This window comes from Brassica napus, chromosome A3 (genome assembly GCF_020379485.1).
Source record: "Brassica napus cultivar Da-Ae chromosome A3, Da-Ae, whole genome shotgun sequence".
NCBI lineage: Eukaryota > Viridiplantae > Streptophyta > Magnoliopsida > Brassicales > Brassicaceae > Brassica > Brassica napus.
Genome location: NC_063436.1, coordinates 27137251 through 27149863, shown reverse-complemented (window position 1 = coordinate 27149863; position 12613 = coordinate 27137251). Strand labels below are relative to the sequence as shown.

Below are 12613 nucleotides of genomic sequence, written 5' to 3'. Positions count from 1 at the left end.
ATTTTAAGTTGTTTTTCAAATTTTTGTTTGGATTATTGCATATCAAATTTATTTTTATGTTGAATCAAATGTTAACATGTAAATTTTCTTATTAGGTTTGTTAATATTAAAATTTGCTTTATAATTTATGTTTAAAATGTTACTGTGTTAGTATGATATTTAATTTTAATTTTAAGTTGATATTTTTAAAAGTTTTTTATTCAATTTAATATTATATATTATTTTTTATTTTTAATATAATTAGCGGATCGAATCGAATAATCTACGAATATTTTAAAAAACTCGGGATATCCAGATTTCCGGATCGAAGCAAATCAGAAAAGTAGATGTTTGTTTGGGACAAAAGGGATCACATATTCTGTCGGATATTCGTCAGTGTCGGACCCAATTATTGTTTTTATAACCATGCGTCTGTGGTCGAGTGGTCAAGACGTTGCATGAATCTCCAAAAAATCCGAATTTGAATCCGGCCCACACTAGATTTTAATGAGCGTGGTCATTGGAGATTTCACATTTTCTCTTTACATTTTTATTTTTATTTTTGTTTTATTAATTTGGAAGCTTACCTCACAGCATAGACGTGAGTCACGTGACAGTGAAAGAGAGAGAAACAGCAAACTTGAGATGACGTTTTGAATGCCAATGTAAAACTGTGACTATAACTTTTTAAAAGCTCTTTTGGTCGGTAAAAATAAAAACACACACACGCAAATGTTGACCAAAGTGAATTGAATTATTATTTAAGGCTAGCAAAAGACAAATTTATCCCTCACGAAATCTGGGCCTTGCTTGCACACCGATCCGACACGTATACATATCATCCACACTGGCCTGGCCTGGCACGAAACGAAATACGATCCTCCACTCCAATCCATCATCATCGTCCACGGGACCTTCATTCCGATCTGTGAGATCTCTCTCTCTTCTTCTTCTTCTTCTTTTTTTTTCTTCAATCTTATCGCATTGATTCTGGAACGTGTAATTCTCGTGGGCTTTGGGATCATTCAGGATCAGACATGGCTTTCCTTGTGACATCCTTAATATTCGCTGTCGTGGGAATCATTGCTTCGATTTTCACAAGGATCTGCTTCAACCAAGGCCCCTCCACCAATCTGTAATGTTTTTGATTTCGTCTCAATCTTATAAGTAATTATCATTAGCCGTCGGTAATGTGTTTGATTGTATTGCTACGTCAATGTTAATGCCGTTTAGTTTGGTTCTCCGGGATCGATTGAGCAGTTCGAATCATTTATTTATCTCTTTGCGCCTTCAGAATCGATCATTGACTTTTGTTGGATTCTCCATACTTTTTTTCTTTTTATAACCATTCTTGGTTGGAGTAAATTTATCAAAGTCTTCATCTTTGTTTCGTGGAACAGGCTACATTTTACTTTGGTCATTACAGCCACTGTCTGCTGTTGGATGATGTAAGTTTTTTATTATGTCTCATGCACTCTTTTTTTTTCTTTTACTTTGAATTTGCCCCCATGGTTCATCCTTTGTTTCCTCACCTCCATCAACATTAGCTCATGAGAGATAGAGATAGAGATCCTTCTAGGCTTTGCTACTTCCAGTTTTCTTGTGAATAGAACAATGTAATATCTCAACAATTTTTAGTAGGAGATGATTCACGTCTCTGTGAAACTTATCTGAAGTCAATGCAGACAAGCTTCCACAGCATGAACATTAGACCAATCTTATATCACTGAATCGTTGTTTTTGTTTCTTTGTTTTGGGCAGGTGGGCAATTGTATACATTGCACAGATGAAGCCTCTCATTGTCCCTATCCTGAGCGAGGTTGAGTAGAAACCATCTGCTCCAACCAGGCAACCCAATGCACGGATTTGATTGTCTGCTCGCTCTTCTGTGTATACCTCTTCAAACATATTTTTTTTGTTATCCCTATCGTGGTGTGGAACGAACAATACCTTTGCCTCTCTTCACTGTTAAATCTTGTCTCATTCATTTTATATGACAGTCTGCATCATACTCAAAAGACTATGCCAGAGAGTATGTATTATTTGTTGATGAAATAAAAATCTTTGGAGGAATACTAACTCGGCCAATTCTTTTCTTCATCTTCTTGGCAAGTTCCTACCAAAATGGCAATACCCCAAGCATGAGCCAACCAACCATTCGATCTGCCAAGTTGCCCTAACGGTTCCTGTGTAGTTTCTATTGAAGTAACTGTGAGCTTCAAAATCGTTTTGAGGTCTTTATATTCAAAGGAAATACAAGCTTGAATTATGACAAGAACACTCTTTTAACTACAACCACTACAAAGAGAAATATATTTCAATAATATCTTCTTTTCAAACAACCCCCGTTCGATGGCCTAAGTAGATCTCGCCTGAAACAATTGTATTGTATAGACTTCTTTTGCAATGCCTCACATAAAAACAACTCATGAACGAGTTGTGGTTCTCTTCCTCGGTTTTACTCTGGGAGTAGGGTTGTCACATTATAGGAAGTAGTCAGGGGCAGGTTTTTTGGCGGGAGGCCCTCTCGAATCCTGCATTTAGAGCGTGTTAGTCATCATAGGGTATAAGAATGACAAGTAGAAAACATTACCAAAAATGTTCTTACCTGCTGGGCTGCCTGGAACACACGGAACTCTTTGTTTAGGTTCTCGTCCAGCTCTAGAATCGAAGCGATATTACCGCATCTGACGCATCCAATGAAATAGGAGTTAAATCCAAAGATCAAACTAAAAGGATACACATAGACTGAAACAGGCGGTCCTGAGTATCTTATTTACCTATAACAGTAATTTGGGGCTGACCACACTGTCACAATCTGGCTATCGAACATCCATTTGTAACCCTCCATAACTAGTTGATGGGCTCGTCCTATGTAGTCTATGTTGTTTGTGTGGTTAAAAGTCGTGACAACACTGCCGCCAAAAAGAAATCCAGCTCCACGAGGACTCAATCCCCATCCCTCGACAATATCTTCAGGATCAGACCATAGGAGGTCACACATGGCACCATCATGTGGCACTTCTTGCTTCCGGTCAATTGTCCTGATCTGCCATAAATGTCCCCGTCAGTTAACTCGTTCTTAGTTGAAACTTCTGACAATATCAACAGAGAGAGAGAGAGAGATTTTTCAATCAACCTGGTCAAGAGTATTAATAGTTGGAGAGAGACCGCCGTGAACACAGAATATCTTGTTCTCGACAACAGCTGAAAGACTTTTGTACAAATAAAAAGAGTCGCATCATTTTAGCGACAGAGAACCCAAAAACTGAAACAAAGAAAGGTGGAATGGGTGCGGTGAGCAAGTACCTCATGTAGTCAAAAATGTCAGTGCAGTATCTCCAGACATTTACAGAGCCGTATTTACGCAAACACTCATCATAAAATCCATAAACCTACTAAAAACAAACTGTGTAAATACTCTTGAATATATACACAAGAACCAAAATTGTCAATGAGAGACTGCAATCACCCACCTGTGTGATTTGCCTGCTTTCGTGGTTTCCTCTGATGAGAGTTATACGGTCTGGATATCTAACCTGAGAGGATATCAAAAGCAACCCATTTAAGTGATTCAAAGAAACATGACCTAGTACAAAGTATAAAACAACGTCAAGAGTGTTTACCTTGAGAGCGAGTAGAAGCAGAAACGTCTCAACAGAGTAGTATCCACGATCAACAAAATCGCCAAGAAACAAGTAGTTGGTCTTAGGGCAATCACCTCCAACTTTGAAAAGCTCCATCATATCATAGAACTGCCCATGGATATCACCACATAGCTATTCCCATTCAAAACAACAAACAAATCTCCAATGATTAGCAATTCTTGAAAACCATAAGAACACAAATCGCATCTACTATCACATAACACGCTGCATTCTACACATGAACACCATCTGATAACACAGTAACGAACCAATACATCAAAGCAAAAGATCTACTAAAACTATCAACACTACGATTCCCACCACACCCAGTTTCTTGAACAGTTCTTGATTTATGAGCTCCTAATTCTACTTCCAGCTCTTTACAGATAACTCTAATTATCGAATCCCTAGATCGAGGAATAGGGGTAAATCAAGAACTTACAGTGACGGGAGCATCGACTCTCTGAACGTTACTCTCTTCAACGAGGATCTCCATGGCTTTGAGGCAGAGAGACTTCACCTCCGATTCGCTCAACGGCTCGCAGCGCTTCAGCTGCTCTATCTGCCGGTCTAGGTCTGACATTTCCCCTTTCGATTCCTCCTGAACCGATCCTTAATCTGATGATTCCGGCGAAATCAACAACTCTCCGAGCTTCGTCTTCTTCTTCTTCCCCGGGAGAGCTTCTCTCTCCTCTCCGCAGGGGTATGTGAATGTCTTCTCTCTCCTTCCTTAATCTTTTATTATTATATTCAAAACCGCCCCACTTCTTTTTATATATTGTACATTCGCCCTGAATGTTTTAAATATAACAATTACATACTGGGCCCATTATGTGAAATGGGCCATTTATAAGGCCCAGTCTGCGTATAATGAACTACACGCGCATTTTGGATATACGCACGCGCGCAACATCAGTGATCGGACTCTGTTTGATCGGCGACGATGGAGAGAAACGTGGAGAAGATGCTTAACAGAGTTTCAATGGCGTTTATAATCATCGGAACGTTGCTCATGGTGATAATGATTCTCCAGACTCCGAAGACATGTATCTCACCAGAAGCTCCCTCGAAGCCCCACACGCATTTCCCGAGATCCACCTGCGACTCCTCGCCGCGAAAGCATCTCCCTTTACCGAAGAAGAACGCTCGCCTCTGGTCCTCCAAGGCTTGGACGTCGCGTCTCTCCTCCTTCTCCTCTTACTTCCTCCGACTCCGCGATCTCGGGTTGCTTCGCAACCACACCAAAGCTCTCTGCCTCTCCGCCGGCGCCGGCCACGCTCCGATGGCGATGGCCCAGATCGGGTTATCTGACGTTACCGCCGTGGAGTTGGTGGATTCGCTTCCTCTCGTGAGAAGAGCTGATCCTCATAACCTTCCTTTTTTCGACGGTGCGTTTGATTTCGCGTTTACTGCGCATCTTGATGATGCTCTGTTTCCGTGGAGAGTCGTGGAGGAGATGGAGAGGACGGTGCGGCGAGGCGGGTTTTGCGTGGTGGCGGTTGATGAATGCGGTGGAGGTGATGTTAGGGAGATTGCTAGACTTTTCTTGAAGTCTAAGCTCGTTGATGTTGCTAATGTAACCTTAGAAGGATCTAAAAAGACTAGTATACTATTCAAAGTTCAAGACTTTAAGACATGACTGACTCTGTTTTGTCTTATCAATGTGAGATTGTGCATTAAATCTATCCTTTTGTAAATGACTGTGTTTATCTTATATTGCTGACTTCTACTGAGTTTGATTCTAAAGATTGATTAAGATTCTGTGCACGCCCGTTCGAAAGATCTCAAGCGCTTATAAGCCTCATTTCATCTTTACACAGCATATATTGAATAACTAGGCTAATAACCTCTTAAGAGGTGCTACTTGTTGCCGGAACAGAAGAGGTCTCCTCCGGCTGAGCCTCACTGGCTGTAGTTTCCGGCAGTGAAGTTTCTTGCCGAGCCACCGGTGGAGCTTCAGTGAGGATAGGGGGTAGAAGCCTGAACAACTTCTGAAGGCTTGAACTTGTTGATGTAGTAGCTAAGAGACGGTCCTCTGTAGTCCACTGCTTTTGGTTTAGCTGGAGCATCTTTACCGACTTGGAGGAGTATTGAGGAAGCTGCGGCGATTGCGATAAGGGCAATGCCTCCTAAGACGATTGCTGCTGTGTTCTCAGCTCCATCAGAAGAAGACCCTGCAGTACCTGAGCTTATGGCAATATATACTGCAGGCTGCAAAAAGTAACAATAAAAACTATATTATTCAGCGAAAGATTAGCAATAGAATTGAGTGAATAAAGAGTAAGAAGAAGCCAATAGAATTTGGATGAGACCAAATATAGCACCAGACTGATAAGATCAAGAAGCGTAAGACTCTTCATCATCTTGGAGATTTGTTGAAGAAGAGATCACTTAAACCCCTCAAACAAAGGACTACCAGATAAGAAACTGATCAAAGACCTTTAATCTCTTCTTACTCAAAGACTATTTATACTTGTTATCATGCTTGTAAACTAGATTATAATGCTTATCACAAAACATAACAACCGTTCGTCCGTTCCCTAGGGCCTAGGCAAAACCTATCATGATTCAACTATATTATAACGCCTATCACATGAGTGGATATTAGAGTAAACATTGGTCTGACCAGCAGTATCCTTCTCAACATAGCCAGTCCAACCGCGCTTCCGAGGTGGAAACGTTCCCACCACTTTAGTCTTCTCTCCAGCCAACCATTCCATACTCACAGTCCCAACCTGTGTGTTTCAGCCATCCAAACAACATCAAGTTTTTTTTTCTTTCAATTTCATGATTTTAACAATAACAGTTTGAGTTAATTGACGAATGGTGATTGGAATATGAAGCTACATGCTAAAACATGTCGAGGAAAGAAGATGTAAACGCTTAACAGCTCTCTAGTAATTTATTGTGTGTACTTAATCGGGTTATTATTTACAGATTTACTGTTTCTGTTTTTAGAAAGAATCGTTCAATTTAAGTTGAATACTTGTTTGAACTGATCATGTAGTTATTAGTAAGATTGGGGTTGGGGAAACAAATTAATTAGTTTTCATAATCCTGAAAGCAGCCAGGTATGTTGGTCGTGGACTAAACCGTCCAAGGCCATTAGATAAATTAATAACATTAATTATTTCACCTACTCAGAAAGTTATAATTACAAGATTGAGGTCAACATCTCCTCCTTAAAGTATTGGAAGTTGACCATTAAGAATTTATTTAAATCCTATAAAAACATTTATTCCAATTGAATACGCCGCATCACATCAAAGTCCCACTTTTTTATTTTTCTTCGAATTTTTATACTATCTACATTCTCAGAAAATAAAATTTTTTAGATTTTTTTTTGTTTCACGAAAATATATTTTCTTTATTGCTAAAGTATTTTTTTATACTTTTCGGAAAACATTATAGTTATTGAAAAGTATATAATAAAATAAAAAAATAAATTAAATTATAAATATTTATTAAATTCTTAATAAGCTTTCATATTATTGAAAATCTTACTTATAGAAACAGAATATTATTACGTGACAACAAGACAAAATAAAATAATGATTTGTTAAAAAAGATTTTATAAAGTGGTGGTTTGTTTTGGGGTGCTTACAGCAAACAACGGACCCACGTATATAACCTTGACAGGTTTGCGCGTCTTTCCTTATGTCATGCGTGACTACAAATCGATACTCGCCACGTATCTGTTACAGATAATTCATGCTGCCACGTTATGGGACCCGCCCTTAGCGGTTAATTATTCCTCAACTACTTTTTAAATTTGGCGCGCGCCGAGCTGTCGCCGACCGAAGCTTCTTCTCTTTCTTCTGCTTTGTTTTAGTGATGTTTTTCTTTTTTGAAACAGTCTTAGTGATGTTTATAATGTTTAATATATGGCCAACTTGTATGTGCAGAGCAAAAAATGAATGCTAATCCAATGCATGCAGAGGTACAATTCATCAGTGAAGTTAGGGGGACACTTTACCCGATATCCGAAGCCGCATCCGAACTCGATCCGAAAAACCTGAACCGAAATCCGAACCAAAGTAGCAAAATATCCGAACGATATCCGAGAGATTGAATATCCGAACCCGAACGGGTAATATCCGAACCCAAATGAATATCCGAAGATAACCGAACATATGTATAATTAACCTTATATTTCTAGTTTACATCTTTCATTTTATATAAAATATTTATATTGATACTACACATACTTTAAGTTCATATGATATACATACAATTACGTAGAAAATGATTTGCTATTCACTTAAAATGCATGTTAAATTTTTACTTCAAGAATTAACAAAAAGTTACATCCAAAATTTAAAAATAATAACCAAATCAATGTCTTTTTAGTTTAAAAATGTTATGTCCAAATTTATTAACCATTCAATATATTAGCCATTCAATCTATTGAAAATAAAAAATTAGTTAAAAGAAAGTTATATATTTAAATACAAGAAATTTGAGAAATGAAAATTTTAATATTTTCTTTTAAAATCTAAATATCCGAACCCGATCCGAAATAACCGAATCTAAACTAAAAATATCCGAATCCGACCCGAAGTACAGAAATATCCGAACGGGTTCTATACCTCTATACCGAAATACCCGAAAATCCGAATTCCCGATCCGAACCCCAACTCCCAACCCCTAAGTGAAGTGAAGGGGCCCAAGTGGTGGCCATATAAATGACTTTTACAAGTAGTACTCGAGAGTTATATATTTAAATGATGATAGTCATTCTAATCTATAAACTCAATAATAACATTTTTTATACTCTATTAACATTATTTGTAGAGCAAAACCATTAGTGTGTTTCAAGCATAAAGCAAGCCATTATTAATAGCATACTCAATAAACATTATTTGTCTAAAATTTAGTAAAATTAAAAGACATATTTAAGAGATAATCACAGTGTGACATAAAAGCTTTGTTTGCTTTATAACTTGATATTTTAAGATATTTTATTGGAGCTAGTTTAACAAAACATGAATTCAAGTAAACAAAGTTAATATCATCTTTTAAATCTAGCTTAATATGTAACGAAAAAAATAGTTTAGTAGATAAAAAATTAGATTAATAAGTAGATGTCTTAAAAGGCTTTATAGGTTCAAATTCAAAAGAAATGTATAAACTTACGAAACCAGAACCTCTTAATTATTAGAAAAGAGTGTTGAATCCTGGAACAAATCAACAAAGCGGTAGACAGTATTTAGCTGAAGCCGATCAACTAAACTCTCGGCTCCTGAACCGTCCAAATAAAACTACGTGATTACGCGTAATTGTGGTAGACTCCAATTATTAATTGTAAAAAAATCTTTTCGATGATGGATAACACTTTTGTAACTTGTAAGAACAAAATTAATAGTCAGACCTTTTTGATATTTATAATTATTTTAATTTAAATTAACGATCATATAAATGACAATACAACAAACGAAACAACTAGAACTAAGAAGACCCTCTCTCTCTCTCTAACAAATTTCCTTCGGTCTCCGAGAAAAAAAAAGAAGAAGAAGAAGCCAAAGTCAACGGCGGGAGGAAGAACGACAGGTTATTACCAAATTCCGGCGAGGTAATCCGACAATGCGAGGGTTACTTCTACTCTGTGGTGTTGTTCTGATTCAGCTTCTTGCTGCTCAAACCGATGCTCAAGGATCTAAAAGTAAATGGCAGACGCTCACCGGTGAGTACTCTCACTTTCTCTCATCTTGTATTAAACATCACTTCTTGATTATCTTTTTAATTTATTTTGCTTTGCGTGCTTACCAGGTTTCTCTCCTCGTGTGATTGCTCGTGGAGGGTTCTCTGGATTATTCCCAGATTCTAGCATCGATGCTTACAACTTCGCAATGCTGACTAGTGTAGAAGACGTTGTTCTGTGGTGTGATCTTCAGCTAACCAAAGACGGAGCTGGGATCTGCTTCCCTGGTTTAACAATGAGCAATGCTTCTAATATTGAAGCTGCTTACCCAAATCGTACAAACACTTACCTTGTTAATGGAGTCTCTACACAGGGCTGGTTCACCATCGATTTCTCCTTGAAAGATCTCAACAAAGTTAACTGTAAGTCTTCTTAACTTCCATTAGTGAGTGCTTTTGTAGAAAAAGAAAAATACTCTTAACTAGCATTAAATCATGTTTTATGATAAATTAACACGAAAAATGTTCAAAATAATATTTATTAAAAATAAAAAACAAATGTATAATTCATGTTTGGGTTTAAGAGTTAGTATTTTGAGGGTGAAGATGAGATTATGAGTTTGAATAATTTATATTATTTTTTTGGATAAGTATGTGTTATTTTGGGAACTTTTATCATTGGATGCTATTTTGTGGTAAACTTAGAAAGTGTTTTGTCCAAAAAACATATGTGTGACGGTTTGTCTCACCTTTTGTAGTAATTAGAGGTATATTATCTCGGTCAGAGAGATTCGATGGAAACGGCTACTCGATCTTGACGGTTCAAGATGTAAACACAGAGCTGAAACCACAAGGCCTTTGGTTAAACGTTCAGCACGAGGCCTTCTACGCGCAGCACAATCTAAGCATGACCACCTTTCTAACCACAGCTTCGAAAACTGTTATCATCGACTTCATCTCTGCCCCTGAAGTCAACTTCTTCAAGAAAATCGCTGGACGTTTCGGGCGTGAAGGACCAATCTTCGTGTTCCGTTTTCTCGAGAAAGAAACATTCGAGCCGACGACAAACAGAACATACGGTTCTATCTTGAGTAACTTGACTTTCGTCAAAACGTTTGCTTCTGGGATTCTTGTTCCGAAGTCTTACGTGTTGCCACTAGATGACAAGCAGTACTTGCTTCCGTCTACATCTTTAGTTCAAGATGCTCACAAAGCAGGACTTGAAGTGTTTGTGTCAGGTTTTGCTAATGATGTTGATATTGCACATGACTATAGTTATGATCCTGTCTCTGAGTATCTATCTTTTGTGGATAATGGCAACTTCTCTGTCGATGGTGTGCTCTCTGACTTTCCCATAAGTGCATCTGCATCCGTCGGTAAGCAAAGCAAAACTCTCTTATACAGACAAAGCTCTTTGTCCTTAATATAAAAGACTCAAAATCAAAACATTATTTTTCATGTTTTTATCAGAATGCTTCTCCCACATGGGCAGAAACGCTACAAAAAAAGGTATGATGAGTTATAAGTTTACTATGATTCTTGCTATGACTTATCATGTAACTAAATGGTTTCATGTTTTTTTTCAGTGGATTTTCTTGTTATATCCAAAAATGGTGCAAGTGGAGACTACCCAGGATGTACAGACTTGGCATATGCCAAGGCAATCAAAGATGGTACTGATGTTATCGACTGCTCGGTCCAAATGTCCAGCGACGGTACACCCTTTTGTTCAAGTTCCATCGATCTTGGGAACACCACAATGGTCGCCCAAACTCCTTTGAGAAACCGTTCAACAAATGTTCCTGAGATTAGCTCACTTGGTGGTATATACACCTTTAGCCTCACCTGGCCTGAGATCCAGACCTTGACTCGTAAGTTTTTTCCTACTATTAATAGTAACTAGTTTGAGAGCTTTCTATCTATACTCCTACTTGACCTAAAAGAGGTTACATATAGATATAGACTACTTTGAAGCTAGATAACTTGCCACTCAAGTAACTATTCTCCAATTGTGTTTGTGCAGCTGCTATATCAAACCCATACAGAACATACAATATGTTTAGGAACCCAAACGAGAGAAACGCTGGGAAGCTTGTTTCACTTACTGACTTCCTAAACTTGGCAAAGAACTCCACCTCTCTTTCCGGTGTTTTGATCAGTGTAGAGGTAAGTCTCTCTTGTAACCTCCTTTAGTCTTAAAAGGTTCTGGGATCATGACATCTTCTTGTGTCCCTCAGAATGCAGCATACCTGAGAGAGAACCAAGGACTAGACGTGGTAAAAGCGGTTCTTGACACACTCACTGAAACCGGCTACACCAACATCACAACCAAAAAGGTTATGATTCAGTCAACAAACAGCTCGGTTCTACTCGACTTCAAGAAGCAGAGCCGGTACGAGACTGTGTACAAAGTTGAAGAAACCATCCGTGACATTCTAGACTCTGCTATAGAAGACATAAAGAGATTCGCTAGTGCTGTAGTCATCGTAAAATCATCGGTCTTTCCAGACTCCGAGGGGTTCGTCACGGAGCAAACCAATGTTGTGGAGAGGCTTCAGAAGTCTCAGCTCCCAGTATATGTTGAGCTGTTTCAGAATGAGTTTGTGTCTCAACCTTATGACTTCTTCTCTGACGCAAATGTTGAGATAAACTCTTATGTTACTGGAGCTGGTGTTAATGGAACCGTCACTGAGTTCCCTTTCACAGCTGCAAGATACAGAAGTAAGTGTGCCTAATATTTGGTCTCACAACATAACAGCAATATTGCCTAACTTTGTTCCTCTATTGTGCAGAGAATAGATGTTTGGGAAGCAAAGAAACTCCACCTTACATGGCTCCTGTCCAACCCGGTGGACTCTTGCAAGTTATGAATGCTGCGTCTTTACCTCCAGCCGAAGCTCCAAACCCGGTTTTCACAGATGCTGATGTCACTGAGCCGCCACTACCTCCGGTTACAGCAAAAGCTCCAACCTCAACCCCTGGAACACCATCAGAACCATCAACCAATGCACCAGCACCTAGTGGACAAACCCGCCTCACTCTATCTCTTCTCCTTTCTGTTTTTCCAATGGCTATTGCCTCTCTTCTACTTCTGTGATCAAACCACCCTTGATCACACATCTTTGTAAGATTTTCCTGTGTGTGACAATGTCAGATCTTAACAACCGGAACCATACTGTTTTCTCATGTTTATATTCTAGTTCTGTCTTAAAAGAGCAGGAAATTCTTGGAGTGTAACTTTCCCTCGGATTCATTTGTTGTTGTAACATAAACTCTTACTACTATTGCCTTGTGTCTTGTAATATCTATAATATTGTAATATCAATTTATTATTGCACTGAACAAAA

The 12613-nt window shown here is 38.4% G+C and overlaps 4 protein-coding genes and 1 pseudogene across 6 annotated transcripts; 3 read left to right on the top strand and 2 right to left on the bottom strand.

The window, feature by feature from the left end:
• Positions 1-773: 773 nt before the first annotated feature.
• LOC106440897 (V-type proton ATPase subunit e2) lies at positions 774-2052 on the top strand. Of its 2 annotated transcripts, XM_013882668.3 has the most exons (4): positions 774-907; positions 1009-1114; positions 1380-1427; positions 1741-2052. In XM_013882668.3, exons 2-4 carry the CDS (start codon positions 1017-1019, stop codon positions 1805-1807), a joined length of 213 nt encoding a protein of 70 aa, XP_013738122.1. In that variant the 5' UTR covers positions 774-907; positions 1009-1016; the 3' UTR covers positions 1808-2052. The 2 variants fall into 2 exon arrangements, with proteins under 2 accessions (XP_013738122.1, XP_013738123.1); XM_013882669.3 differs by having other exon boundaries at positions 854-1114.
• Positions 2053-2191: 139 nt separating this feature from the next.
• LOC106440896 (serine/threonine-protein phosphatase PP-X isozyme 1) lies at positions 2192-4368 on the bottom strand. 2 transcript variants are annotated; one of them, XM_013882667.3, is made up of 8 exons: positions 4069-4364; positions 3606-3758; positions 3456-3518; positions 3289-3374; positions 3119-3194; positions 2760-3028; positions 2588-2666; positions 2192-2513 (listed from the first exon to the last, which is right to left on the bottom strand). In XM_013882667.3, the coding sequence occupies exons 1-8, from the start codon at positions 4207-4209 to the stop codon at positions 2463-2465; spliced, it is 918 nt and encodes a 305-aa protein (XP_013738121.2). In that variant the 5' UTR covers positions 4210-4364; the 3' UTR covers positions 2192-2462. The 2 variants fall into 2 exon arrangements, with proteins under 2 accessions (XP_013738121.2, XP_048619855.1); XM_048763898.1 differs by having other exon boundaries at positions 3456-3758; positions 4069-4368.
• LOC106444651 lies at positions 4368-5372 on the top strand. Its single transcript, XM_013886102.3, has one exon. The coding sequence runs from the start codon at positions 4570-4572 to the stop codon at positions 5263-5265; it is 696 nt and encodes a 231-aa protein (XP_013741556.2). The 5' UTR covers positions 4368-4569; the 3' UTR covers positions 5266-5372.
• Positions 5373-5476: 104 nt separating this feature from the next.
• LOC106442759 lies at positions 5477-6346 on the bottom strand (annotated as a pseudogene).
• A 2703-nt stretch (positions 6347-9049) lies between these two features.
• Positions 9050-12598, top strand: LOC106440895 (glycerophosphodiester phosphodiesterase GDPDL3). Its single transcript, XM_013882666.3, has 8 exons — positions 9050-9309; positions 9396-9689; positions 10025-10642; positions 10737-10775; positions 10853-11137; positions 11290-11432; positions 11504-11987; positions 12059-12598. The coding sequence occupies exons 1-8, from the start codon at positions 9210-9212 to the stop codon at positions 12361-12363; spliced, it is 2268 nt and encodes a 755-aa protein (XP_013738120.2). The 5' UTR covers positions 9050-9209; the 3' UTR covers positions 12364-12598.
• Positions 12599-12613: the final 15 nt, after the last annotated feature.

Bases quoted from the DNA above. Each gene is read 5' to 3' on its own strand.
- LOC106444651 (XM_013886102.3), top strand. From the start codon at position 4,570: ATGGAGAGAAACGTGGAGAAGATGCTTAACAGAGTTTCAATGGCGTTT.
- LOC106440897 (XM_013882668.3), top strand. From the start codon at position 1,017: ATGGCTTTCCTTGTGACATCCTTAATATTCGCTGTCGTGGGAATCATT. The intron at 1,115-1,379 runs GTAATGTTTTTG...TTCGTGGAACAG, and splicing joins CAAGGCCCCTCCACCAATCT to GCTACATTTTACTTTGGTCA. The intron at 1,428-1,740 runs GTAAGTTTTTTA...TGTTTTGGGCAG, and splicing joins ACTGTCTGCTGTTGGATGAT to GTGGGCAATTGTATACATTG.
- LOC106440896 (XM_048763898.1), bottom strand. From the start codon at position 4,209: ATGTCAGACCTAGACCGGCAGATAGAGCAGCTGAAGCGCTGCGAGCCG. The intron at 3,195-3,288 runs GTACTTGCTCAC...TTTGTACAAAAG, and splicing joins GACATTTTTGACTACATGAG to TCTTTCAGCTGTTGTCGAGA. The intron at 2,514-2,587 runs GTAAGAACATTT...CTCTAAATGCAG, and splicing joins TGTTCCAGGCAGCCCAGCAG to GATTCGAGAGGGCCTCCCGC.
- LOC106440895 (XM_013882666.3), top strand. From the start codon at position 9,210: ATGCGAGGGTTACTTCTACTCTGTGGTGTTGTTCTGATTCAGCTTCTT. The intron at 9,690-10,024 runs GTAAGTCTTCTT...CACCTTTTGTAG, and splicing joins AGATCTCAACAAAGTTAACT to TAATTAGAGGTATATTATCT. The intron at 10,643-10,736 runs GTAAGCAAAGCA...TGTTTTTATCAG, and splicing joins AAGTGCATCTGCATCCGTCG to AATGCTTCTCCCACATGGGC.